Source organism: Sceloporus undulatus, chromosome 6, assembly GCF_019175285.1.
Source record: "Sceloporus undulatus isolate JIND9_A2432 ecotype Alabama chromosome 6, SceUnd_v1.1, whole genome shotgun sequence".
NCBI lineage: Eukaryota > Metazoa > Chordata > Lepidosauria > Squamata > Phrynosomatidae > Sceloporus > Sceloporus undulatus.
In genome coordinates this window covers 157,083,909-157,111,768 of record NC_056527.1, presented here as the reverse complement: position 1 = coordinate 157,111,768, position 27,860 = coordinate 157,083,909, and the positions used below count along the sequence as shown (strand labels likewise).

At 44.8% G+C, this 27,860-nt stretch overlaps 1 protein-coding gene across 1 annotated transcript; it reads right to left on the bottom strand.

The window, feature by feature from the left end:
- Window positions 1-5: 5 nt before the first annotated feature.
- Window positions 6-21,526, bottom strand: OAZ2 (ornithine decarboxylase antizyme 2). Its single transcript, XM_042473240.1, is given in 6 exon segments — window positions 6-1,236; window positions 2,767-2,852; window positions 10,744-10,919; window positions 12,860-12,940; window positions 12,942-13,017; window positions 21,367-21,526. Coding segments are annotated over 6 exon segments (570 nt in total). The 5' UTR covers window positions 21,387-21,526; the 3' UTR covers window positions 6-1,105.
- Window positions 21,527-27,860: the final 6,334 nt, after the last annotated feature.

Below are 27,860 nucleotides of genomic sequence, written 5' to 3'. Positions count from 1 at the left end.
AGACAGAAGTGTTCGAATTGTATATTGTGAAGTTTGAAGGAACTGACTGTTCAAAAGAAAGATAAGCATGATAGCTGTCATCTAATATCCAAAACAAGGCTATTCAGAGAAGGAGGAGACAAAGTTTCAACCACATGAACTACTTACTTTTAGGAAGAGTTTCTGAAACAGCCTGCTCTTTGCATCATGGGGCTTATTTCACAGTGAGACAGCATAGGATTTAAGACTAAGAACAGCAAAGCATCATATCAGGTTGCCTATAAACATTCTGGAATCCATCAGCTGCATGGGCCTCTATCCAAGCTGTAGGCACAGGGCTCTTCCCTTTTGCGGGGCTAGTTTTGTGAACTTGTTTCTTTTCCCTCTTGCATTGTGCTCATTCATCTAAACACTTCCCTTAATGTTTATACCCAAACAACATAATGCAGGGAGAGAACAATTAACTACCTCAATCCCTGAAAGGAGACTTATGCAGCTCATTCTTGCAAAATGAGGGCCAGCTTCATGTGTTTGATTAGCCCTGTTTATTGAAAGCTTGTACTAATAAGCCAGTGTTGTTAATGACCTAAGAAAACAGCTGAAAGAGCAGAAAGCTTTTCAGAAACCCACCTTGTTGGTTACCGTGGTTGTGCCACATATGGTTTGCTAACATGTTAACTTCCCTCACAGCTCTACACTTGCCCTTTGTTTAAGAGACTGAGTGAACATATAAATACAGTGTTATTGAAAATGAAAGCCAAATAATAAAATGAACAGAAAGCCCAATATTAATGAGGCTTGCCCCTCTCTTCACCTGCAGGCTCCTTGCCCAATGTATGGCTGGACAGTATGTCTCTACTAGGCTAACCAGCAGACCACAGAGCTGTATGAAAGGGCTCCATTTACCTTCCATTTACTATTGTGTGATTACACGTGCAGACTTTATATTATTCGCTAGGTAACACATTTCAATGGAAAAGTCAACTCAGAAGATATACAGGTCACTCTAACAATAAGAAATGCAGTTTCAGTCCAGAAGAATTTTGTTTTTCCTTTCCTCAGAAGAGTTTTAGCCCCCTCTTGGCTCTGAAGCATGTCTGGGTCCCACTGAAGTGCTGCACTAGGTCTAATCATCATCAGAAGAAACCTGATCCAGGGGATACACCATGAACAACACATCTGGTTGTGATGGGACACAGGGATGGCCAGGTCTCACAATTTCAAAGCCCAAAAAACTGAACGTCTTCAGTAAAGGAGCTGTAAAGACAGATCGGCATGATCAGATAGGAGAAGAGACCTCCATTATAGCCACACCAATGCAAAATCCATGAATTATACTGTATACTTTTTCATTCTGCTCAGATATCTGCATTACAAACTTTCCTTTGCCTGCCTAGTGTATGGTGCAAACTGATTGGACAATTGCTGGCTCCTACTTTCTGTGATTCTACGAAACAGAACCTTAATCAGATTTGTAATTCTAGAAAGCCTGCATATCTCACAAGCCCAAGAAGATCAGACTCTTGGGGCCTTGTGCCAGTTTTTTGAATAAAGAAAACTCTTCTCAGAATAGTTCTTCATGAACTTTAATGGGTGACAGTTGTATGGCCCTCCATATTTTGTTAGCCTATGATTTCCAGCAGCCCTTAGCTAGCATAGTTAGTGGTAAGGAATGCTAGGAGTTGCAATCCAACAACATCAGAAGAAATGTGTAATTCCCACCCTGATAAATAGTCAAAGTGCTATATGAGCTGAACACTAATGGATTGGTTCCTCATTTTAAAAAGAAAAGAAGCCACTTTTTAAAACGGTCATAAAAATGATATTTGGTGTTTCCCTTATAAATGGCACCACTGCTCCACATGAACTTCCAAATAATAACAGACATCTGTTTAGATTAAATGTTTTGAGATTTACATTAAATCTCAAAAAATCCTTGGTTTAATAATCCATATATTTGTATTAAGGTAGTGCTGGAATCCAGTGGCTCAATGTTGAAGATGCTGACTCTGTTGATTGCAAGATCGGCAGGTTGGCAGTCTGAGGCCCAGGGGCTGCATAATGGGTTGAGCTCCCATCACTAGCCCCAACTTCTGCCAACCTAGTAGTTCAAAAGCATGAAAATGCAAGTAGATAGATAGGTGCCACTTCTCAGTGGGAAGATAACTGTTTGATGGAGTCAGGCTGGCCACATGATCCCAGAGCAGTCCTCGGACAACACTGGCTCTACGGCTTAGAAACGGAGATGAGCACCACCCCCTACAGTCAGTTCCAACCAGACATTTATGTCAAGGGACTACCTTTACCTAATGCTTGAAGGCAAAAGAGCTGCTGAAAAGTCCAGCTCACAGAAAAACCACTGGGTATTTGGCCAAACAGCTGTCCCACAACCATGTCCAACTGAAAAGAGATAGTTGCTTTCTTTCCATTTCAACCAGAGAATATCTGTATTCTGACTAGAAACAAGTTGCAACTGAAAATATGTAAGACTCACTTGAAAAACATGGGCAATATGAGGATTGTATTGTTATGTGTACCATTTCACTGACTCATTCAATGTCATTTGGACCCTTCTAACACCCATCCACGCACCAAACACAAACACACAGAGTGAAGTTATTAAACTTGGCATGAAGTCTTCCAACTTCCTATTAACTCAAATTACTAGCCATGGTTCACCATGGCTGGAAAAGCTATTCCACACAGGATGCACGCGTGAATTCCATTTACTAATAAACTATCTTCAGTTTCACTTTAAAAAATAACGATGGGGTTTAAAGCACTTACCTCTGTCTTCTCTGCTTTTTCGGAAGCAAATAAAGACATAATTTGCTTTCATCTTCTCTTCAGCAAATTCCAACAGTGCTAACAACCTGAAAACAGGAGAAGAGAGCACACTGCATTGAGACAACCCATCATGGATAACTCCTCAAGCTAACTGCATTTGTCTTGAGCTTGATGGCCTTTGCCTGCCACCCTGTATAGCCAATGCTGATTTTCAGGAAAGGCGTCCCAAGAAGCAAAAGTCAGGCTCAATGTGTGCATTTGGGTAGGGATAGGAAAAACATGGGCAGGGATATATTAGCATGCCTACTCCTGAATATTTGCCTATTAGTATGAAGCGGTAGAGGAGGAGAAGGTAAGAAATCACACACAGGTCCTTTGCTGAAGTTTGGGTTTGTAAAAAGACAAGTAACATAACAATACACAAGAAACTATTGTCATTAAATTACCATCATAGGCAGCACTAAACCATTTAGCCAGATCTGTGACAAACTTATCAAATCTGTGCTATTTCAGTACCTGCTGCTAGTAGTTAGTGTTTCATATGAAGGAAGGAATTATACATTTTGAAGTGACAATCATCCAGTGTCACCCACCCATGTCACAGCTGACTTACAAAATCTCCCAGCACTGTATTTTGCCTCCATTAGATTGAAAGGCTATTATGAGCACTTTGGCTTCAATACCATGGTTGGAACGCAACAGGGGACTCGATCTTTGTAAGTGGACTTGCATTTATGATAAACAGAATGCTTGCATTCACCTGGGCTGCCATGACATTAGAACACATGGGGCAAAGGTAGATGTGCCACAGCCCTGGTGTACAATAGGCATCAGTGTGTATCCAAACATGGGCTAGGAAGGAATGAAGCACAATGGGAGTGTCCAAGGGGCATCAGGACCACCCAATGCAAATCAAAAGCAGCTGATTCTAATCCAATGCACACCTTTGTAATTCACTAATTGGGTTTCACTGCATTTCTTCTTTGTGGGCTCTGCGAATCACACAAATGGGTTTATTCTGCGCCTGCGCAGCAATCCTCGGAAACTTCTAGAATCTCTGGGCAGAAAGCAATGTATCTTTCTGCAACTTTTTGGCGGTAGCCCCGCCCACCCATATATAAGGCCCCTGGTGGCCCGCTCCTCTTCAGTTCCTTCATTCCGCCGCGCTAAGCAGCTCAGGGAACTTCGCTAGCATTTGCTTGCTCTTTCTGATTTGAATCTCTGGCTATTGTCCTTAACAGACTTTCACTTGACCATTCTTCGGACTTTCCCTTTGGATTGACGACTTTCTCTGATTTACGGCTTGACTTCGGACTGGTAATGGACTTCTTTTACCATGGGCCTCTTTCAAGCAATGCACCAAGTGCGGGGTGAAAATCCCCAAGGCCGACGGCCACGACAAGTGTGTCCTCTGTTGGGGGAGGCATACGTTCCGGGCAGTTGTGCCCACTGCAAGGCCATGCCCACTCCAGCCCTTAAGAACAGGGACCGGTCACTCAAGGCCGCCCTCTATGAGAGGGTTCTCAGCCAGCCTGTCGGCTCCGGAGCCTCTGGGGATGCGGATGCCCCCAAAAGTCCCCAAGAGAAAAGGGGATAAGAGCTCCCACCGGCTCGCTCGTCCTCACAGCACCTTCTAAGAGCCTCCGCAAGGGGCCCCCAAGCACGGTCTCAGTGCCTCCGCCTGAGTCGCAGTGCCTCCGTCTGAGTCGAGGCCAGTACCGCCGCCAGTACCGTCGACATCGCCTGTCGCAGAGCCGATGAAGGCCCCGACTCCTTCTGTACCGGCCCCTTCCCGGGTGCCGCTTCTCTCAAGGCCATTTACATGGCTGCTTTGACTCCAGTCCTGGCTGGTCTCTGACTCTTCGGAGTCATACCAACTGAATGGCAGCCCAACGTGGATCCTCATCGGTCCCTGACTCTTTGAAGTCATACCAACTGGATGACAGCCTAACATGGATCCTCATCGGTCCCTGACTCTCCGGAGTCATACCAACTGGATGGCTGCCCAACATGGATCCTTATCGGTCCCTGACTCTTTGGAGTCATACCAATTGGATGGCAGCCCAACATGGATCCTCACCGGTCCCTGACTCTCCGGAGTCATACCAACTGCATGGTTGCCCAATATGGATCCTCATCGGTCCCTGACTCTTTGGAGTCATACCAACTGGATGGCTGCCCAACATGGATCCTCATCGGTCCCTGACTCTTTGGAGTCATACCAACTGGATGGCAGCCCAACATGGATCCTCATCGGTCCCTGACTCTTTGGAGTCATACCAACTGGATGGCAGCCCAACATGGATCCTCATAGGTCCCTGACTCTCCGGAGCCATACCAACAGGATGGCTGCCCAACATGGATCTTCATCGGTCCCTGACTCTTTGGAGTCATACCAACTGGATGGCAGCCCAACATGGATCCTCATCGGTCCCTGACTCTTTAGAGTCATTCCAACTGGAGGGCTGCCCAACATGGACCCTCATCGGTCCCTGACTCTCCGGGGTCATACCAACCGGAGGGCAGCCCAGTGTGGATCCTCATCGGTCCCTGACTCTCTGGAGTCATACCAACTAGATGGCAGCCCAACGTGGATCCTCATCGGTGCCTGACTCTCTGACGTCATACTGACTGTATGTCAGCTCAACATGGATCCTCACCAGTCCCTGACTCTCCGGAGTCATACCAACCTCGATCTGCATCGGTCCCTGACTCTCTGGTGTCATACTGATTGGATGGCTGCCCAACGCACAACTGGATGGCAGCCCAACATGGATCCTCGTCGGTCCCTGACTCTCCAGGGTCATACCGACTGGTCGGCAGCCCAATGTGGAACCTCATCGGTCCCTGACTTCCTGGAATCATACCGATTGGCTTGCTGCCTGACATCGACCCTCATGGGTCCCTGGCTCTCTAGTGCCAGACCAATTGGACAGACTGTCCAACTTCGATCTGCATCGGTCTCTGGCTTCCTGGCCAGTTTCTGAGGGCCATTATTGAACCAGCCACTATGGATGATGCTGGTTTGGATTCAAAACCATGGGCTGTTCCCTCTGTACCTAGATTTACTGTACAGTGTAAGCCATGGCTGTTCCCTCTGTACTGAGACTACTGTACAGTGTAAATATTCCTTCTGTACCGAGACATGATATCACGGCTATCCTTACATAGCCGATTCAGGGGATGTGACACTCCCTCCATACGAGGGAAGACATCACCGTTTGCACGCTACAATATGATGACGTCCTTCTTCTCAGACTGGACGGCTAAATTTCACTTGATGACAACATTCAAGCCTGACTTCTGAGTTGATCCCTGTAAAATTGGGATCACAATCTATTCACTCTGGATACAGATAATCCCTTACTATATGGACGGTTTCAGAACTGTACAATCAAATCTCATAAATTGGTTCGTTCCCTCCATACCTAGGGACGCTACCATTATACACAGAGACCATCATTCATAGGAAAGGTTTTGCCACTTCCCAATGTGAGTGTCACCTGAGGCAGTTGATCCATTCTCCTCCATGGAGCAGCTGGCAAACAACTGCTATATTCCTTTCCATTTCCAATCTGGGCAGGAATGCCCTATGGAGACATCCCTCGGGTTTGAGCCTCCGTTAAACATCTGTCCACCTCATGGATACTTTGAGAGGTGGTGTTTCTCTCACCGACAACACCATGGTCATGTGCTACCTCAACAAGTAAGAGGGTACAAGGTCGAAGACCCTGTTGGCAGTTACCATCCGCATCTGGCAGTGGTGCATACAGCACAAGATCCTACTGCAGTGCATCCACCTGCCCGGCGACCAGAACGACCTCGCAGACCAACTCAGCAGGTCATCTTCCACTTGCCACGAATGGAGGCTGCATCCAGAAGTGGTGACCCAACTTTTCCATTGCTGGGAACCCCCTCTCCTGGACTTGTTCGCCTCCCGGCTAAACGCCCACGTACCGAGGTTTTGCTCAAGGTACAGGGAGCCCGGATCGGAAGGGGATGCCTTCCAAATCAAGTGGGCTCAAGGCCTCCTGTATGCCTTTCCCCCATCTCCTCTGATCACACGGGTGATCTCGAAGATGTTGTCGGACCACATGGACAGTCCTGATAACTCCGTGGTGGCCCAGACAACCGTGCCTCGCCCCTCTTCTACAGCGGGCACAGGAGCATCTCCGATGGGAACACCGGCCCGACCTGCTTTCGCTACACGACGGGCGAGTCCACCATCCCGAGATGCAGTCTCTCCCATTGGTGGCGTGGAAGACTTGGCCCTGAACACGCGTCCATCCGGTGTTCGGGATATCATCAAAGCAGCACAAAGACCATCTACACAGAGGTCCTATACCTACAAATGGGATGAGTTCCTTGCCTTCTTGCAGACAAAGGGCATCCCACCATCCCGTGTCTCCATCCCAGTGGTCCTGGACTTTCTTGTGACACTGACAGAAGCGGGTCTCTCCTTGAGTTCTATCAAGTGCTACCTGTCTGCCATTTCATCCCACTATTTGTTCTGAGACAAACTTTTTCTGTTTGGGGACCCTCTCATAGAGAGATTCCTTAAGGGATCCAACAATCTGCATCCACCTGTTGTAGACCCTTCACCTCAGTGGAGTCTAGACACCGTCCTGGCACAGCTGGTGTCTAAACCGTTTTAGCCCTTAGCTACCACGGAACTGAGACTCCTGACCTGGAAAACAGCTTCCTGGTAGCTATCACGCCAGCCCGCCGGGCTGGTGAACTGTGTGCCCTGAGGATGGACCAGCCCTTCCTCCGTTTCCATAAGGGCAAGGTGGTGCTCCGTACAGACATCACTTTCTTGCCAAAGGTGGTGTCTGCCTTTCACATCAACCAGGACATTGTTTTGCTGACTCTGGCTCCTAATCTGGCCATAGACTCTGAGCGTCAGCTCCATGACCTGGATGTCCGCAGGGCGCTGGCGTTCCATCTGGACAGGACATCTGCTTCCAGGCGTTCGGAGAGACTTTTTCTATGCTATTCCGAAGCCAAGAAGGGGCTGCCGGTATCACCGCAGAGGTTCTCCAAGTGGGTGGCTAGTACCATCCACCTCTGCTACGAACTGGCTGGAAAGCCTCTACCAGGTCGGGTTAGAGCCCATGCAACTAGGGCGGTAGCCGCATCCTCAGCCTTTTTGACAGGGATTCCCCTCGAGGATGTGTCCAAGGCAGCTGTCTGGTCCCAGCCACTGACATTCACTAGACATTACAGGCTGGATGCAAGGGCCAGGCATGATGCAGCCTTTGGGAGGGCAGTGTTACTCTCTGCTATGCAATAGACCTGTTGCACTGTTGGTAAATAACACAGTTGTTTGGTTTACATACTTTATTGATTATGTCATTTATTGTTATTGACACTCCCTCCTCCACTGACTACAGCTCGCTAGTCTAAACCCATTTGTGTGATTCGCAGAGACCACGAAGAAGAAGAACAGGTTGCTTACCTGTAACTGTGTTTCTTCGAGTGGTCATCTGCGAATTCACACAAACCCGCCCATCCATCCCCTCAGTGTCTGCTCATTTGACAACGCTTGTTGCCGCGCTGATTAGCGGCTCATTCGGAACTGAAGAGGAGCGGGCCACCAGGGGCCTTATATATGGGTGGGCGGGGCTACCGCCAAAAAGTTGCAGAAAGATACATTGCTTTCTGCCCAGAGATTCTAGAAGTTTCCGAGGATTGCTGCGCAGGCGCAGAATAAACCCATTTGTGTGGATTCGCAGATGACCACTTGAAGAAACACAGTTACAGGTAAGCAACCTGTTCTTCTCCAACATAGCTATAGCTTTGTAAAGTTACAAAATGTAGGCTGATATAACATCTCAGCCTCTCATTTGTAAAGCAGGGAGGAGAAGGATGATTAGAACACAACATAAGTGCCTGAGCTACTGAAAACAAACACATTCTGAAGTGCTACGTAAACCAAAATTACAGGGAACAATCACCTCAGCCCCATCACTGTACTTGGTGAAGGGTAAGCAATGTACAGTCCTGAAGCTGCATTATTATTATTTATTAACGTTTATTTATATAGTGCTGTAAAATGTACACAGTGCTGTACATAATGCATACGCAAAATACAAATAAAAACAAAAACATGCCAATGGTGTACAATCTGAGGAAACAGGGGACATAAGATAAACAAAAATATAGATACATTAAATAATCATCAAATCGGATTGTGAATTGGAAACAAAACCTCTTTCATTCAGCTTTGATACTGGCTAAGGAGGTGGCTGTAGCTGTATGGGAAGGAGGTTCCAGAAGTGGGGGGCAGCATGGGAAAATGGGCAGATCTGGGCAGGAGAAGAGGAAATCATAGGTTGGGTCAACAGCCCAGAATTACTAGATCTTAAAATGTGAGCTGGATCATAAGGGGGAACAGGTGCTGATAAATAGGGTAGTGCCAAACCGTGCGGGGTTTTAAATGTTAACAAAAGCAATTTATATTGAATTTTCAAGAGAACAGGAAGCCAGTGAAGAGATGACAACAAAGGAATGATGTGCCTCTCTCATCAGTTTTTGCAGGCTCTCAGTCTCCCCCAGACTGCTTTTTCTGCCTTCTCTGAAAGAAACAAATTCATCTCCTAGAATCTTCTATATGTCACACAATACCCTGCATTTAGTGTCCAACTAAAGGTCCAATTCCAGTTTTTTAAGGAGGAGGGGAGCATTTTGGGGCATCTATGGAGAGCCACAGAGTTCCAACTTCAGAAATCTGGCCCTTGGATCTGCTACAATTGCTCATGTCTGATAAGGGTTTCTTATTTTAGCCCTAGCAAGCAGCAGCTAAAAACGAGGCTTCACTCAATGCCTAACCAAAAAGTGGTTCCAAAACTGGAAAGCAGCAGCAGGCAGAGATTAAGTTGGAAGGGATTTCGTTAATATGATAATGATCAATTTTAATTACAACTGCCAAGCAGTTTATTTTAGCTATCTAAAAATAATCAGTTATGCAACTATACTTAAGCCATGCTGCCAGCACAAGTAGTGTCACCAAGAATGAAGGGATGAATGAGATGAAACATTTATAGAAAGAAAATACACAGGCTGATTTAGTTGTGAAATATAATACAGTGTTACCTTTGGACATCAAATCATTATGTACTAGTACAGCAGCTCCTGCTGCTGCAAATGCAGTAAGAGTCTGAATGCAGAGGGCCTTTGCTAATCTTTGTGGGAAAACACTGAAGTATGAAAGAGGCTGTCCCAATTTTTCTGCATGCAAGGCTAGAATGGCTGGGTGTGATTTCCATACAGTGGTGCCTCGGGTTACGAAATTAATTCGTTCCGCGGCCGCTTTCGTAACCCGAAAAGCCTTCGTAAGCCGAATTGCCATAGGCGCTAATGGGGAAAAGCCGCGTTTCGTGCGAAAAAGCCGAAAAAAGCACCAAAAATTTTCTTCGTATCCCGAAAAAACATTCGTAACCCGGAACAATGATTTCCTATGGGATTTTTTCGTATCCTGAAAATTTCGTAACCTGGGTATTTCGTATCCCGAGGTACCACTGTACTTGCTTCCCTTGTCCAAACACAAAAGCCAGCAGAATCAAGAGCTGCTTTCCATCAGGGTAATGTGTTGGGAGGTAGCATGATGATGGACACAACTATTGCTTTTTTACTCTTTATTGCCTGCCACCCTTGCCCAGCGCATTGCGTGAGAAAGACAGCCCCTGGTTTGCATTGCTCATCCACAGAAGGCTCTTAGAAGTGATCAAGGACTACAGGTTGCTTGGCCAACAATACTAAGTTGGCATATTAACAGGATTTGGGCTGCTCCTCATCTGTTTTTTTCACAACTGCCCATGTCAGCAATGGTGCACATGGGCAGCTGCTTGAACTTTAAAAAAACATACACCCGTTGAATTTAGCCTTCTAACTATCTACCATGAGGGCTGCTGGACCATATATAGTGACCCAGACAAATGTTTCAATGTTAGAAACCCGACATCGCTTGAATCTTACCCTTCTTTACTCCCATCAGCTAATAAACCATCAGGGATTTCCACAAAAAGACTTTGATTGGACAGCACTGCATCCCAGGAGGAAATCTTTACTTCCGTAACTTTGTACTGGAAGTGGACAATATGTGGCTTCCCATCATGCACTGGAAGATCTTGGTTAACAGTGAGCTTCTCATCCTTTGCGCATTACAGAATAATAAAAAAGTGTTAAAAATTCAGGAAAAACTACTAAGCATCAGCATTCTGAGTCATTCTTCATCATCTTTGTGGGGAATAACACCTACCAACACTTACACTTTTAAAAAGACCGATTGTCAGCACTACTTTCCCTCAATGAGAAAGTTTAGTTCAAGTAATTTAATACAACAGTGTGATACATATTCTGTGCAGACAATCCAGAGATCTATAGGAACCTGAGATTATTATGAATGATGAGGGTGCTGATATACAGTACTCAATTGCTCCCCACCTGCAGCAGAAGCAACTAAACAAATTGGAGTTTTGATCTGTGGTTTATTTACTGTGTTATCTGATATAAGGCATGTTTCCCTTCTTTACTGTGTTTTCCCCTCCAACAAACCAGAGAAGGAAATCAAGAACAAACCCTGGATTTGGGAGGAAACAAACCAAAGAGAAGCAAATTAATACTAGACAATCCAACAAAGCAAAGCTCTGTAACTTTATTTAGCTGGTCCTCCTAGAAGCAGGAGTGAGAAAGCACACTTCATCATAAATATGGGGCCGACTTTACTCTCAGATAAAAAGTTCTGCCTTCTGAGCTACATCCAGTTGGCTATCCAAAATAATTTTGAAAATGAGTAATTGGCAGATTTCATATACTCTGGTTCACTTTAACTCTCATAAACCTCATACAGCATGTTTGATGCTAAGGGATTGTAGGAATTATCATTCAAAGTATTTAGCAAGCCAGAGGCTCCCAAACCTCACTCTGCACTAACCCATTATGCCTTAAATCAGGGGAGGACCTAACACCCTCTAAAGGTTGTTGTGTTGTAATTCCCATCAGCCTGAGCCGACACAGCCATCGTTGAGGAATTTAGAGTTCACCAACATCTAGAGGGCTATTATACTTCACCCACTCCTCCTCTAAATCAAAGAAATGCTCCTGAAAAAAACCAACAATTAGTCTTGTGGCATGCAGAATTGCACAGCGAATTATTTAAACCTTGGTTCTTCACAAGTATGGGCATGTGATCCATGCCTGTTACCACACGCACTCTAGGCAAATGAAAATAGGAGGAAAGGTTGTAAAGCAGCCATTGTCAAACTTTTCTAGAAGATGACTTTTTATTTTCTAGTTCTTTTCTAGATACAAAATGCCTCCCATTTATAAACCTCATAAATCTATATATGTCTAGTACATTTTTTATAATTTTGTGTGTGACACAAAGTGTGTGTACACTAAACCATCAGAAAGCAAAAATGTCACTATCTCAGCAACCACGAACCTAGTGCAGAGTGGCATTTTGTTTGGATTCCTACTTTGTAGTACTGTAAAAAGCAATCACAACAGCGCTGAGGTAAGTAAGAAAAGGTATTTTGAGTGTCAGGTGAAAACTAAGGAACACTAGAAATAATATACAATATAAAAAGTTGGACAGCTTTGAATAACAGAATATCCATTATGTTCACTGAAGCTTTCTTATTCTGAAACATCAACACAAAGGTCTTATTTGACAACATTCACAAGACATCAACATCCATATGTGTCAGAGTCGCCCCTCATAGCTCCTTCTGTCATATTTAAGTTAGGTGTGCTTAGCCATACTTTAGCCATGTTGGGAGCCTGAGTGTGTGAGGAGGGGATCAGCAGCTGCGGAGGATTGTTGTATGTGAACCAAAGTCATGTAACTGCCTGGCACTCTATAGGAAAGAATATGGAAGGGAGGTGAATCGGAAGGGGATGCAGAAGTGAAACTCAGCTTGTTAACTCAGATCTGGCAAAGGATGTGCTGCTGTGCTTATCTTTCCAATAAATTCTTTCTGGTATCATCCATGAAATGTGTTAACACTGAGTAAGACAGAGCATTACACTATGAAAGGCAAGACTTGCCCTTGCAAATGACAAATATATCAAGACAGGAATTAAGACTCACCTTATATATCAAAGCTGAGAGAGAAGGATCCCTGCCAACCCCTCGCCCACCGGGGATCTTCGACAGTGGGTGAGGGGCATCAGGAGCACCACAGAGGCCCTGGGACAATGTGCCTGCAGCACTGTAGTTGGGGGCAGTTACTCAAAGGCAAAATACTACTGAAAAAGAAAAAAAGAAAAAGCAGGTGGTTAGATTTTCAAGGCCTTCCAGATTTCATCTTGAGACTCAGAGGAGTGCAACAGTCATAACCTGGCTGGAAGATCTTTGGGTAGGTCACTCCCAGAGACAAGAGGGGGGGAAAGAGTCTAGTATTGAAGGAAGCCCACAGAGCCAATTTTTCTACTGGCAGAAATCCCAGATGACAGGAAAGGCATGATCAAATGCCTTTTTCAATAAACAACTTTAAATACAGGGACAGAATCTGGACAAGGTAGTTAAGTTTAATGTTTTCTGAACAGGAGAGGCAAATGCTAGTGTTCCAAACATTGTAGTTCTTTACTGTATTCTAAAATCTACAATGCAAGCCTACCAGCAAACAAGCATATCTGGAAAAGGTGATGTATGCCAGTGGGTCATGCTCCAGACAGCTTGAAGCTCCTAATATATAAGAACCAAAACATAATAAAGAAATAATCCAGTCTGAGACCACTTGTACTGTCCTGGCTCAGTGCTAGGGAATTCTGGGAACTGTAGTTTTGAGAGACTTGGACTTCTCTGCTTGCCTGGAAAGGAGGTCACGCAATATATATACCCAACTCATTCCAGGCAAGCATTCTCTGAAGATGCCAGCCACAGATGATGGCGAAACGTCGGGAAGAAACTCTTCTAGAACATGGCGATATGTGATTGGACAGATTCATACCAAGTGCTAATTAACTTGTCATGTGATGCATAGGCTCCATTATAGAAAATTTCTCTAAAGATTGTATTTCCTATAATAAAAAAGGGAGCACAGTTCCAAAACTCAGGCAAGCAAGCTAAGCTTGCATAACTAAGTCAATAAGAATTGGTAAATTGAAAGCCTGACCCAAAGACTGTTAATACTGCATTAACCGGAAGCTATTAAGGGTCACAAAGACACACATGAGGGAAATTATTTCTGTGTCTCTAATCACCTGTCAATGTATGGTGACCCCATGAATTTCATAGAGTTCTCTTAGGCAAGGAATACACAGAGATGGTTTGCCAATTCCTTCCTCTGAAATATAGCCTATAGCACCTGGTATTTACTTGCTGGGTAACCGTCCACCAGGAGGGAAAGAAAACAACTCTATCACTGAATTCGAGCATTACAACCTAAAGTTCTGAAATGCATTCTAGGTAAAGCATTTTGCACAGGAGTCAGTTAACAGACATAACTGTTTTACACAACGGCAACATAAGTACAGAAATGAACAATTCACCAGTACCTGTTCTCTTCTCTGCTAGAAGCACAAAACCCTACTCAAACACAACTTCCATTCTGCTTTAGAACCACAGCGTCAGCTCTCTTCAATGTAGCATCAGATTTCATTCTTTGTTCAGTGTGTATCACGTTACCTGACGTGTTACAAGACCTGACCTACAGGCTATATCCAAGACTGTATTTTGACATACATATGTATAAGCAACTGTTTGCTTATCTTCCTGTAAGAATTATTATCAAATGTGCATTTTCATTGTTGTTCTTAATGCTCTCATTAAAGCTATGAAAAGCTTTTATGTTTTAACAATAATTGCGGTAAAAACTTCTTGTTTATGGCAGAAATAGTAAAAAAAAGAAAAGAAAAAGAAAACTGCTATCTAAAAGTGGTTTTCCCTGGTGAAAAGAAATGGCCTAGGAAAGTGCAATTTACACCAGGATACGAAAACAATGCTCTACATCTGTTGGGGATGCTTTGATTGAGAGTTCCTGCATGGCAGAAAGGGGTTGGACTGGATGGCCCTTGTGGTCTCTTCCAACTCTGTGCTTCTAAGATTCTAAGTGGCATGGCCCTGTATTTCTCTATACCTCCAATGCCCTGCAACCATGCGTTTTTTCAAGCCGATGGTGTTTGATTTGTTTGGTGGCATAAACAAACCTTTTCAGCTAGGGGCAAAAGCTAGCTCTGATAGCCAACCAAGGTATTAAAAGAGAAAAATAAGAGAACTACGGTACCTATGTAAAATGCATTTTAGAATGCTGTAACATTTTACTGTGCTGAACACCATGTTTTTACAATAAGCAAAATGTTAGAAACAAGTCTGAAATTAGTTTGGTCTTCTGTTTTGGAAAGAGAGTGACATGATGTTCATAAACACCAGAGTGAATGTTAAGAGGATCACCATAACCCACATCCCTCCTGCTGACCTGATTTTTAGACCACTGGATGGAATTACTTCACTCTTTACGTAACAGTAAAGGCCTTGCGTGGATTTTAAGAACTTCCTGGGGGATGTCTTATCTGCATGCCCCCTTATTCGCCCATAATCATTAATCGGAGTCCTGTGTATTCTATGTTAATCTCAGTACTTTTAAGACTGAATGGATACTTTTGGGAAAGCTCAGTTGTTAAATACAGCTCAAACAAAGCTAAGAATTCCTTCCTTATAATATCTGTAAACAAAAGGTCTTCCTGTTTTTCAAGCTACTGATACTTTTCAAAACTCACGTTTAATATTTTACTAACTTAAGGAACAATGGCTTTTAAGCATTTGTGGTTAAGATGACAAACATTTTGCACAAGGCCACACCGGAAATTAATATTTATTTTGAAGAAAAACCAACTGTCATTTCTGAAAAGGCTGTCTCAAAACGCATTTTAATAAGCCTCATACTAAGGTTTATCACTGAATGTACACTTGACTGTTGCAAATGGCAAACATGCACTTATTGGGAAACTATTTCACAGATGTATATAATTATAGTAGCAGCTTGAAGAAGTCCATATAGGTTTCTGTCCTATATAAACAGATCTAAAAACCAGTCAGGGTACTGCAATTTACAGCTTGGCTATAGACAGCGGGGTTGAAACCAGTATGAAGTGCATATTGCCAGGAAGCTGATTTCAAATTCCTTCTTATGAAGCTTACTCAGTGACCTTGTGTAAGTCTATGTCTCTGCCTAAACCTCTCCAGAAAGTAGTTGCATAATTATATACGCTGTGTAAAGGGAATTATTAGCTTGTTCCCAGTTCTGCTCCGCCTATAAGCACCTCTTTAAAGGAAAATTTACTTTCACATTTGGCTTTGAGGTGAATGCTTCCTCTGCAAACCCCATTCTTTCAACAGAAACCAAGCATTTATAGATTCTCCTAACATCTTGCAGGTAAAGCAGAGTAAACAGATACTATTATCTCCCTGCCAGGTGACAACTGTTCTGCCATTTGTCCCTATGTAATTATTTATAGTCCAAAACACACTGCAGAAACAATTCAGGTTGAGACTGTTTTAACTGCTCTGGCTCAGTCCTAGGGAATCCTGGGAACTATAGTTTGTTGTGGCACCAAAGCTTTCTGACAGAGGCGGCTAAATGTCTCACAAAACTACAGTTCCCAGAATTCCCTAGCACTGAGCCAGGGTACTTTAAACCTCCACAATCTGGATTATGTTTGCAGTGTGTTTTGAACCATAGGAGACTCCCACCAGAGCTGAGAACATGGCTAGGGGCACAATTGTTCAGTTTTGTCAGGTTTGTGGTAGCATATACATATGAAGGGCAGATGGACAGCCAGACAAGAATAACCTAGCATCAAAGAAATTGGTTGTCAGAGCCAGCATTTTACCCTTTTCGCATTTAGCACAAAAGCCTGAATCCATTTAAAAATCATGTGCCTCAGCAATCATCTTTGTTGGCATAGTTACACTAGTTTGGGCTATTCCTTCCATTTTCTACAGTAATCAATATTTATATGCTTACCCTGGAAACCTAATTCTCCATCAAGCCCAGAAACCTCTCTGTTGGACTATTAGAACCATGCTATTTGCAAACAAATCCCTAAGCAGCCCCTTCCTCGGACAGTCCAGCTGTAGATCATGGATTGGTGGGGGGTGATATCTCCCACTCTTTAACAACAACAAGAGTGTCCCCCTCCCCTTCCCCTAAATCAGGCTACTGAAATGATGGCATCTAGGCGAATCAGTGGTGCAATTTTCTTTGGAAAGACTATGGTTGCATCCACATGGAAGAAGTAACCTGGGTTGAGCCCATGTGAATGGCTCTGGTGCCACAACCAACTACAATTCCCAGAATCCCATCACATTGAGCCACAGCTGTTCAAGTGGGCTCATCCAGGATTATTTCCACAGTGAGGATGCAGCTTCTGTGCTTAGTTCTGATTCCAAAACCAAAGAGGTGCTCAGGGAAGAGACACCTTGCTCTTTCAATCTGTGATGTGCACCTTTTCCTCTGCTTTCAGCCCGGTCATGTTCTCCCCCCCCCCAGTTGTGTTTGTATCATGATTTTGCACACAAAGCAATCTTTGAATCAAGATTGTTCCCTTAAATCCCATCTCTCCCACACTCGAGAGGAAAATGTAGATCCTGGAAGCCTGAGGTCTGTCTGCTCCTGCCTTTGCCAACACAGGAAACACAAGAGAAAAACATAGCGCTTCTGGTACAGGCCAACCCTATGTACCTATTTCCTGAGAAGGAAGCTCTACAGAAAACTAAAATATTCACCATCCATCCTTTGATCATCAAAAGACGTTGCTATCCCTAAATGTGTATTCTGCAGACATCCGTTCCCATCAGACATATTTTTGGAGAGATTAATGTATATGCCTTATCCACATTTCTCTCACCCCTCCCACTTCCATTGCATTTGTGTTTTCAAAACCCCCAAACAAATCACCTTTAAAAAGAGAAGTGAGACCTATTGACCTTGCAAGATTTACTCCCACTGTCCTAGACTGGCCTTCTAGGGTTAGCTCCACCCACGTGGGGTCACGAGGTGGTCTCTCTTTACTTCCTGCCTATCTGGAGTGAGTGGGAGGGGCATAACCCAAATTACAGGAAGTGGGGGTCTTATCTACTGGGAAATTACAGCTTGACTCGTTTGCTAGGCCAGATTTTGCTTCTTTGTAAACAAACCAGGAGTTGGCCCAGCTTTCTAGTTTATTCAGGTCATTTTGAATTTTGATCCTATCCTCTGGGGTATTAGCTATGCCTCCTAATTTGGTGTCATCTGCAAATTTGATAAGTATGCCCCCAATTCGGTCATCAAAGTCATTGATAAAGATATTGAATAACACACGGCCCAGGACAGAGCCTTGTGGGACCCCACTGGTCACTTCTCTCCAGGATGAAACATCGTGAAGACATTGCCAAGATCCCCTGTCCTCAGCCACTTTGCTCAGCTCTTGCAGGTTCAGGCCCATGATCTCCCTGACTGAGTCTATCCATCTGGTGTAGAGTCTTCCTTTCTTTCTACTCTCCTACACCTTAACCAGCATTATTATCTTTTCCAATGAGCCATGCCTTTGCATGAGTCCAAAGTACGACAGCCTCAGTGTGATCAGCTTGGCTTCCAAGGAGAGTTCTGGCTTGATCTGTTCTTATTGTTGTTGTTCTGTGCCTTCAAGTCATTTCTGATTTAATGGCAGCCGTAACGCGAACCTATCATAGGGTTTTCTTGGCAGGTTTCTTCAGAGGGTTTGCCATTGCTATCTTCTGAGACTGTGAGTTTCCATGGCCAAGCATGGAACCCATTTATTTGTCTTTCAGGCCACCCACAGTATCCTCAGCACACTTCTCCAGCACATCATCTCCAAGGAGTTGATTCTCTTTCTGACAGTTTTCTTCACTGTCCAGCTCTCACATCCATTAATGGTAATGGAAATAGAGTGGCTTGGATAATTGTGTTTAGCTGTATATTTTTACACTTTAAGATTATTTTCTAGTTCTTTCATAACTGCCCTTCCCATTCCTAGCCTCCTCCTGGTTTCTTGACCGCAATTCTCTATTCTGGTCAGTGTTTGATACAAGGTATGGGAACTCTCTCCTCATTGTCTAGGGTGAATTTATGCAGATCCTCCGTGGCAATCATTATTGCTTTGTTCAGCAACCAGCTTGCCTCATAGATCATGCGAGTTCAAAAACACACTACAGAAATAATCCAGTTTGGGATTGCTTATATCTTCCCTGGCTCAATGCCAGGGAATCCTGGGAACAGTAGTTTCTTGTGGAACCAGAGCTCTCTGACAAAGGCGGCTCAGTATTTCAGAACACTATAGTTACCAGAATTCCCTAGCATTGAGCCAGAGCAGTTAAAGTGGTCTCAATATGTTTTTTAAAACTTTATTATTTATTAAAATAATCTTTACAAGTCTTACAGTCACATCAACAAAAACACCATATCCCCCAATTTTTTTAAAAATGTATCTCTTATCTTATTTCTTTAGCCTCTACTTCCTTGTATAAGTAATAAACACTCTTTGGCCTGTTACAGACTGCCAAAATAAAGCTGCTTCGAGTCTCTTTGGAGGTATGCTATTTAAATGATGCATGGGTCCTAAGAGTCCGGAGGTCGCGCCAAAGCCACTCTCCATTCCTAAGCACTGGAGGGCTGCTTTGGTGCAGCTTCCGGATTCTTAGGATGCATGCATCATTTAAACAGCATACCTCCAAAGAGACCCAAAACAGCTTTATTTTGGCAGTCTGTAACAGGCCTTAATATATTTATTTAAGGTCCAAAACACACTGCAGAAATCATCCAGTTTAAGAACGCTTTAACTGCCCTGGCTCAATGCTAAAAAATTCTGGGAACTTTAGTAAGTAGACTGAAGTAGAGAGTACAGAAATCTTCTTTGTACATTCTGATTCTACAGAGTCTCTTTGTATCCTACCACTATGTAGTTTTGTGATCTATTCAGCCTTCTGTCAGAGAGCTCTGATGCCACAACATACTACAATTCCCAAGATTCCCTAGCACTGAGCCAGGGCAGTTAAAGCGGTCTGGAACTGGATTTATCCCTGCAGTATGTTCTGTACCTGTTAGATCTGTTTGGATCTTGGCCCCCGTTCAGACCTGCCATTAAGACCAGTCTGGGGGCGGAGTCGGGGCATTGTGCCCGCATGACGCACACCTCGACTCCACCCCCAAGGCACCATGATGGCGCAGACCGCTCCACACAGTGTGCTCCTCTGCCAACTGCTTCCATACAACACAGCACCGAAGGAGCACCACCAAGACATGGCACCACAGCTATGGCACCCTTTCCAGGGTGCAAAATGGAGCTGCTTTTTGTGGCTACTTTATGCGCCCTGGAAAGGCCGGATCCAGGCTGCGGCATGCAGTTGCCACGGTCCTGATCTGGCTGAAGGAGGGGCGGCTGGAGGCTGTGTGTACAGCCTCTTAGTGCTTGCTTTATACCTGCCTTAGTTCTGCAGTGCGTTTTGGACCACGGAGCATCTAGGGGTTGCTGCTCGGCCACACACCTGGTGCGTGCATGTGCATGCGCAGTCTCAGCATGTGTTAACTCCTTCTCAGCTCTTCTCCCTGTTTGACCCCCCTCCCACCCTTATTTATAGCTATTTCCTTGTTGATACCAGAATAACCTCACACAAAAATGACAAGGAGGAGCCCTTCAGGCAGTGGTGTCATTAGAGGGGTGTGGACCTCACCAAGCGGCATCCTAAAGGGGGGTGATCCCACTGCTTCTCAAATACCTACCTTTTGGCAGAAACAGGCTTCTGGCATTCATCTGCTTCCCTTCAAAACGCTTTAGGAGATGGGGGGAGTGGGGTGAGGCTCAGAGGGAGGAGAACGGAGAGAGGCCACAGGAGTTTTAAAAATCCAATTTTCAAATTTAATTAAAAATATCTGTTTGAAATTTTCTTTAAAAACAGCACATTTCAACCAAACCTTCACTATGTATCTGCATGTGCATATGCTTACTTGCTAATTAGCTTACTTGCTGTTCACCGCTATGATCTTTGGAATAGCGGTATATAAATAAAACAAATTATTATTATGTGGTATTGTAATTCAAAGGCATAGATTTAATTTTGTTAGTAGTTTACTTCACTACTATTATTGTTGTTGTTGTTGTTGTTTTTATTTATAGCCCACCTTTCTCTGGGACTCAGGGCAGCATACAACATTAAAAAGCCGTCCAACTCTGAGCAGGGCATGTCCATGCTCTCCCTGCCCTCCACTTTTGCAGCTCTGATTGTTTATGGATGTCATTCATATGTTCTTTCTAGGAAGATCTAAGTCCCCCAGCACAAGCCTATGGTCAACTTGAACCAAGGGTCCCACTGAAGGGCTCCTCTAGGCATCTGCAGCTGGCAACTGGCAGATGTTGCCCATAGAGTTGCCCTGGAGGACCTAGAGATTCCTAGAGAGGCACTTGCCTCCCGTCCAGGGCCTGCACCCCCTCAGCCTCTCTCTCTCTTTCCCCACCCTCCGCGCTTTGTGTATATCATCATCCGGGTCTTTTCCGGGGCGCTGAGGCCCAGCCGCGGTTCTGAGGAAGGGGGCGGAGGCCTCCGAGGCGAGGTAGGCCCAAAACAACGGCAGTGGCGGCGTCCCTTGCCGCCTCAAGTACCTGTCCTGGGTGTTTATCATCCTCGGGGCTCTGCAGGACGGACGGGGGTTCGGGAGAAGGAAGAGGAGGAGGAGGAGGCGCTCGCTCTCTGGCCTCGGCGCAGCAGCTCCTCTCTCCGCGAGCGCTCAGCTCGGACTGATTGGCCTGACTGACGCCGCCGCCGATAATGAGGCCGACAGCGACGCCACGCCCACTCCGCTCTCTCTCATTCGCCCGTCTGCCTTTCTCATTTGCATGGCCACGCCCCTCCCACTTCTCGCCGCCAGGCTGCCTGGGAAACCGGCCTCTGGAAACAAAGGCGCCGTAATGGCCGGCGCGGCTACTGCGCATGCGCATCAGGCTGCATCCGCAGTTCCACATTGGAGAAATAACCCGGTTTGGTGCCGCTTTAACTGCCTCCCTGGGTCAAGGCTATGGAATTTCTGGGAGTTGGAGTTTGTTGTGGACTCCCAGAATTCTACAGCCTTGGGCCAGAAAAGAGTTAAAGCGGTGCCAGTGTGGAAGAGTATTTACCTCAGAACTGTACTTTTGTGAGACATTAAGCCTTCTCTGTCAGAGAGAGCTCTGGTGCCACAATAAACTACAACTCCCAGAATCCCTTATTACTCAGCCAGGGCACTTAAAGCGTCTCGAACTGGATTATTTTTGTCAATTGTTGTTGTGCCAAGCGCTTTTGGGATGCAGGTGGGTTGTTTGTTAACAGGGTGTTTGATCCACACTTGCAGAAAACACATCTGTTTTGGAAAAACCGCTTTAACTAAAGACTGCATGACTCAAGTTGGCTGTGGAATTTTGGGAATGGTTGTTCTATGACCACAAAAACACAACCAAATGACCATTCTCCAGTATCAATTCCCATCGCATTGAAGCATGGATTCCCATCACCTTGAATGCCCATCGCATTTGAACCATGGATTCCCGAGATCCCTAGCGCAGTGAGCCATGGATCATGAGTTGCATCCTGATATATGAAATTTCCCTCAAAAAAGTCGATCCCCTCATAGTCAAAGGTATTTGGGTCTCTATTCAAGAATTCAGAATGCAGCCAAGCAGATGGATTGGGTCTTTATCCATGAGATCTTCATGTTTGTTCTTCAGGCCAGCCCTCTCTTAGTGTAATGCAATTATCCCTAAATCAAATCAGGGGACCTGGTATTGTGAACAGGGTTGATACAATGGAACCATGGACTGTGGCCGCTAGCTGGGGCTCAGACGCCACATGTCATTCAGACATGTCCACCGTTTTGTGTGACGGTGCCAGCGCATTAATTATGGCACCACCCTACATAATAGTAGAGGAGCTGTGGGAGTGTTTTTGGTTGGTGCACACTCCGTGAGCCTACTATCGCGCGTTCAGGACACCAACAAAATTCCTGCTGCCACAGTTTACATATAACAAATCAGTTCCCACTTTCCAAAGTTTCTGGCAAAGCAACTGTTTTCCTGCCTTCTACAGGAAATCAAAATCGAATCACAAGTGTCCAAGTGTTCAAAAAGAAGCCCATTCACTTGTCATCCCTCACCATCATGTGGCCCCCACGCCCCCACTAATCTAATTTTAATATCCCCATTCCAGCGGAGAACTCTATTTAGTTATTGTTCAGGAAAAAAACAGATTTGTCCTTTCCACAGAGGCCGAGCCCTCTGGCAATTGTTGCGGATTGCATGGAGGAAGCTGGAATGTGGCTTACCGATATTATTTTTAGGATTGCCGCAGCATGGGAAAGAGAGCTTTTACTCTTTCGCTTCCAGTTCCCATGGATTGTAAGAGAATGGGCATCAAGTGAGGGAAAAAGTTTACGTTTATAACACATACGAAGTAGTCTGCAGCTGTTGGTATTGGAGAATGACATGGACGGTGGAGGAGAAAACCACTATCGAAAATGAACCATTGAACCCACTTGGAGGAGGAATGAGCGGGTAACGGTAAATGTAATTAGCAAAACAAAAAGATTTTATTTCATTCCATTAGTAAGTATGTATTATTTAAATAGTTGTTTATTGAAGAAATTAAAATACATATAACTCACCAAAAGAGAATGCATGGCTTCATGGGCACATTTAATCCGTGGGAATCATATAATAGTGATCCTAGTGCCCCATCACACTCCTTAGCGTTCTCTCTTATTTTACTCGGTCCACTCTACGGTTTCCATCTTTTTCATCTTCATCTAACAAAGTCCTTCTTCTCTTCATTTGTTGGTATCATTAAAGCTGCAGTGGGCCCTTGGTATCCGCTGGGGTTTGGTTCCTGGACCCCAAATCTGTGGATGTTCAAGTCCCATTAAATGCTATGCCATAGTGAAATAGCGTCTCTTATATAAAATGGCAAAGTGAAGATTTGCTTTGTGGAACTTTTATATTTTTAAAATGTTTCCAAGCCATAGATGCTTGAATCTGTGGATAAAGAATCTGTGGGTATGGATGGCTGACTGTATTCATGAAAGAAATAGAGTTAGTGCAATGGTTTGGTAAAAGCATGGACTGGGACTGCAGACCTGGGTTGAACTCTCCAGTCATACATGAAGCTTACTAGACTAGTGCTACTCAGAATGGTAGTCCATGGACTGGTATTGATCCACAAATCAACAGCTGCCAATTGCTGGATTGCTTCCAGGAGAGAAAGAAACAACTGGGCATAAATATGTTGCTGCTCCCTGGCACACTAGGAAGAAAAATGCCAATCCTCTTGTACAGGTAACTTAAGAAGAAATGACTTTGATGACCTTGGGCAAATTACTATTTCGTAGTCTGCCCTACCCCAACCCAATGATATTTCCCTTCAGATCCCAATTTTTAGCATTGTAGAGAGTGAGGGGCTAAACAGACCTCCCCTTTGGAGTGGTCTGCTGCCACCCCTTCAGTGCTAGATCGGGGCCATGGCAACTACATTTCATGGCCCGGATCCCAGCCTTTCTCCGACACTAAAAGAAACGGCAAAATGCTGCCCCTTTTCACACTGGCAGCAATTTCTGGCACTCCTTTTGGCACTGTGTCATCTGGATGAAGCACCAAAGGAGTGCACTGCTGTGATGCCACCCACCGTGCAATTAGGTGCACGGCATGATGGTGTCAGGGCAGCATCGGGGTGTGTATCCTGAGGATGCCATGCCCCCACTCTACACTAAGGCCAGTATATAATGCCAGTCTGTACAGCCTCTGAGACACTGAAAATCATTCACATCTAGAACTCTTATACAGTGGGCCCTTGGTATCTGCTGAGGTTTGGTACCTGGACCAGAGTTCATTGATGCTTAAGTCCCATTAAATACAATGGTATAGTGAAATGGTCTCCCTTATATGAAACAGCAAAATCAAAGTTTGCTTTCTGGAATTAAAAAGAAAATCAGGCTGTGGATGCTGGATCCACGGATAAAGCATCTGTGTATATGGAGGGCTGACTGTATTTGCTCTGTTCACACTCCCTTGGGAACTTTGGACAGTCTCTTTCCTTTCAGGCCTAAACTGTAGTTCCAAACTAAAGCTTTATGTTACTGCAGTGCTAAAATTTAAGGACTGAAGGGGGGAGTAGAACTTTGAGAGACAGTGTTTCTCCCCACCCCCCATAGCTACACCCCTGTGCAATAAACTGACTGATAGATATCATGCTTCATTTGGTTTCTGGCCTTACAATATTTCGAGGGGCCATTAAGAGGACCCACAAAAATTGAAAGGGAAGCAAGAAACCTGGCTGTTGCAGAGGAATAGTCTGAACAGAAGACAAGGAACAAAGGCTAATAAAATCCCCATTGCACCAAGTATACTTGTTTAATACCACCTTAACTGCTATGACTTCATCCTATAGAATCCTGGGATTTATAGTTTAGTAAGGTTCTCTGAGTTTTCTAGTATGCTCCTCCAAACTGTAGCATTAGAGCTCTCTGAAATGAATTCTATGTACTAAGTGGGCTAGACAGTTCTACTGCTAGGTGGACTTGTAAGTAGGTGACACACCAAACAAAGAATAATCACATATGGGTCCTCTTCATCTTAGAGAGAAGTGACTAGTGGGGTGTCCCACAGTTCTGTCCTGGAACCAGTACTATTGAGTTTCATTATATATGACTTGGGTGATGGGCTACAAAGCGTGCTTATCAAATTGAATTTTTTGATTAGACCAAATTTGGGGAGTGGGGTAGCTGATACTGCAGGGGACAGTGGAAATGTGGAGAAGTGTTTTAGTTGTTTATTCCCAGATGGCAGGGGATTGGACTAGATGCACTTCCTTCCATCTCTTTCTTGTTGTTAACTGCCCTTGAGTTGACCTTAACTTGTGGCAATCCTGTGGATGAGACATTTGCAAGACCTCTCTGAATCTATCCATCTGGCATGCAGTCTTATTCTCTTTCTACTACCCTCTCCCTTCCCTAGCATTATTGCCTTATCTAATGAGTCCTGACTTCTCATGATGTGTCCAAAGTACTACAGCCTCAGTTTCATCATCTTGGCATCCAGGGAGAGTTCAGGCTTGACCTGTTCTAGAATCCATTTGTTTTTCTCTTTGGCTGTCCACAGTATCCTCTCCAGCATCACATCTCAAATGAGTTGATTTATTTCCCTGTCCTGTTTCTTTACTGTCCAGCTCTTGTATCCATACATGATGATGGGGAATACAATGGCTTGAATGATTCTAACTTTAGCTCTCTATTGTGTATCTTTACAGTTTAGGATCTTATCCAGTTCTTTCATAGCTGCCCTTCCCATTCCTAGACTTCTTCTGATTTCTTGACTGCAATCTCCATTCTGATCATTGTTTGATCCAAGGTATGGGAAATCTTTAACTATTTCCATCACCATGATTATATTATTCTACTTCATGAAAATACAAATCCCTGATTCATAGGATGAGACCATGCAGTTAAACTGATATAACTGTGCAGTCTGGATAGATCTAAAGAGATTTGGGGTAGAGAGAGTTCCTGCATGGCAGATTAAGGTTGAACTGGATGGCCCTTGTGGTCCCTTCCAACCCTATGATTCTATTATTCTAATTATTAACTTTGAACTCTGTTTTCAGCAATTGAAGTAAACTGGGGACAAAGAGTGTAAGTGGGGGGGTTAAAGAATGTGGGACATTTCAAAAGCAGTTGAAAAAGTGGGGTGACAGAGGATTAATTGGGGCTATGCGAGCCAGCGTGACAGTAGTTTGAGCATTGGACTAGAATTCTGGAGATCAGGATTTGATTCCCTGCTTGGCTGTGAAACCCAGTGGTTGACCTTGGACAAGTCACACACTCTCAGCCTCAGGGGAAGGCAATGGCAAACCTCCTCTGAACAAATCTTGCCAAGAAAATTTGATAGGCTCATTTTATCATTGCCATAAGTAAAAAATGACTTGGGGGCACACAACAAGAATGAAATCCCTGCAGAACTGGAACAATTGCTGGCCCAACAGCACTCCATCCCATTGAGATTATAACTCCAAATCTGGAATCAATTCAAGGTGAAAGAAACCAGGAAGTGAGAAGTGAACACTTGGGCTCTCTTTGGCTGCAGCTCTGCCAGACAAGCGCACTGGCCACTTGCCTGGAGGAGGAGAAGGAAGAGGCAGTGCGTACAAGATTGGAGATGTTGTTCTAGTGCATCTTTCCTCTTTCCCCTTCTCCCCTCCCCCAGTATAATTTCTGAGAGTTTCTTCGAATGGTCTCCTGGCATCTCCCCAAAAGCTGCACTAACAGGAAGGGCAACAGGCCATGGGAACAGATCTGGTAAGATGGCTCCCTGCAGTAGCCAGTGGCAGCTGTTTCCCCTGCCACCCCTTTTTCCTCATGGCCCATTCAGTACGGAAATCAAAGACAATACACAAAGCCTGAGCCATGCCATGTTTATGCTTTCTCTCCTTATGCCAGGGGATGAACAAAGTGCAGCCCTCCAGAGGTTGTTGTACAGGGTGCCTGCATTTTACATGGGTGCACCATACCTGGCTTTCAGCATACGTTGAAAGCTGCGGAGGAACAGCCTCTCCTGCGCCCTGGAAGAAGTAACGGGCCACGCGCACGTGGTGTGTGCGCACCACAGTGCAATGGAGGGCCTCAGGCACGAGCCCCATTACTTCCTATGGGGCTCCAGCATACACTGATTTCCCCTTACATGGAGGGATCCGGAACGGATCCCTGCATAAGGAGAGGGCCCACCGTACTATAAGCCCCAGCAACCATCATTCTTAACTGTGCTGGCTGGGACTAATGGGAGTTGCAGGAACATTAGGAGGGCAACATTGCTAAAAACAAATAAATGGATCATAGAAGCCAAGATGACTAAACTAAGGCTATCATACTTTGGATATACCATATATATACTCGACTATAGGGCTCAACAGATTGGCCATTAAGGCCAGCCTGGGGGTGGAGTTGGGACATGGTGTCCACATGACGCTCACTCTGATTCTGCCCCCAAGCTGGCGTGACACTACGTGCTGCTCCACATGGTGACAGCACTCCTCTGGCACTACTGTGGTGCCCTTGCCAGGGCGCAAAAAGGAGCCACTTTTTGTG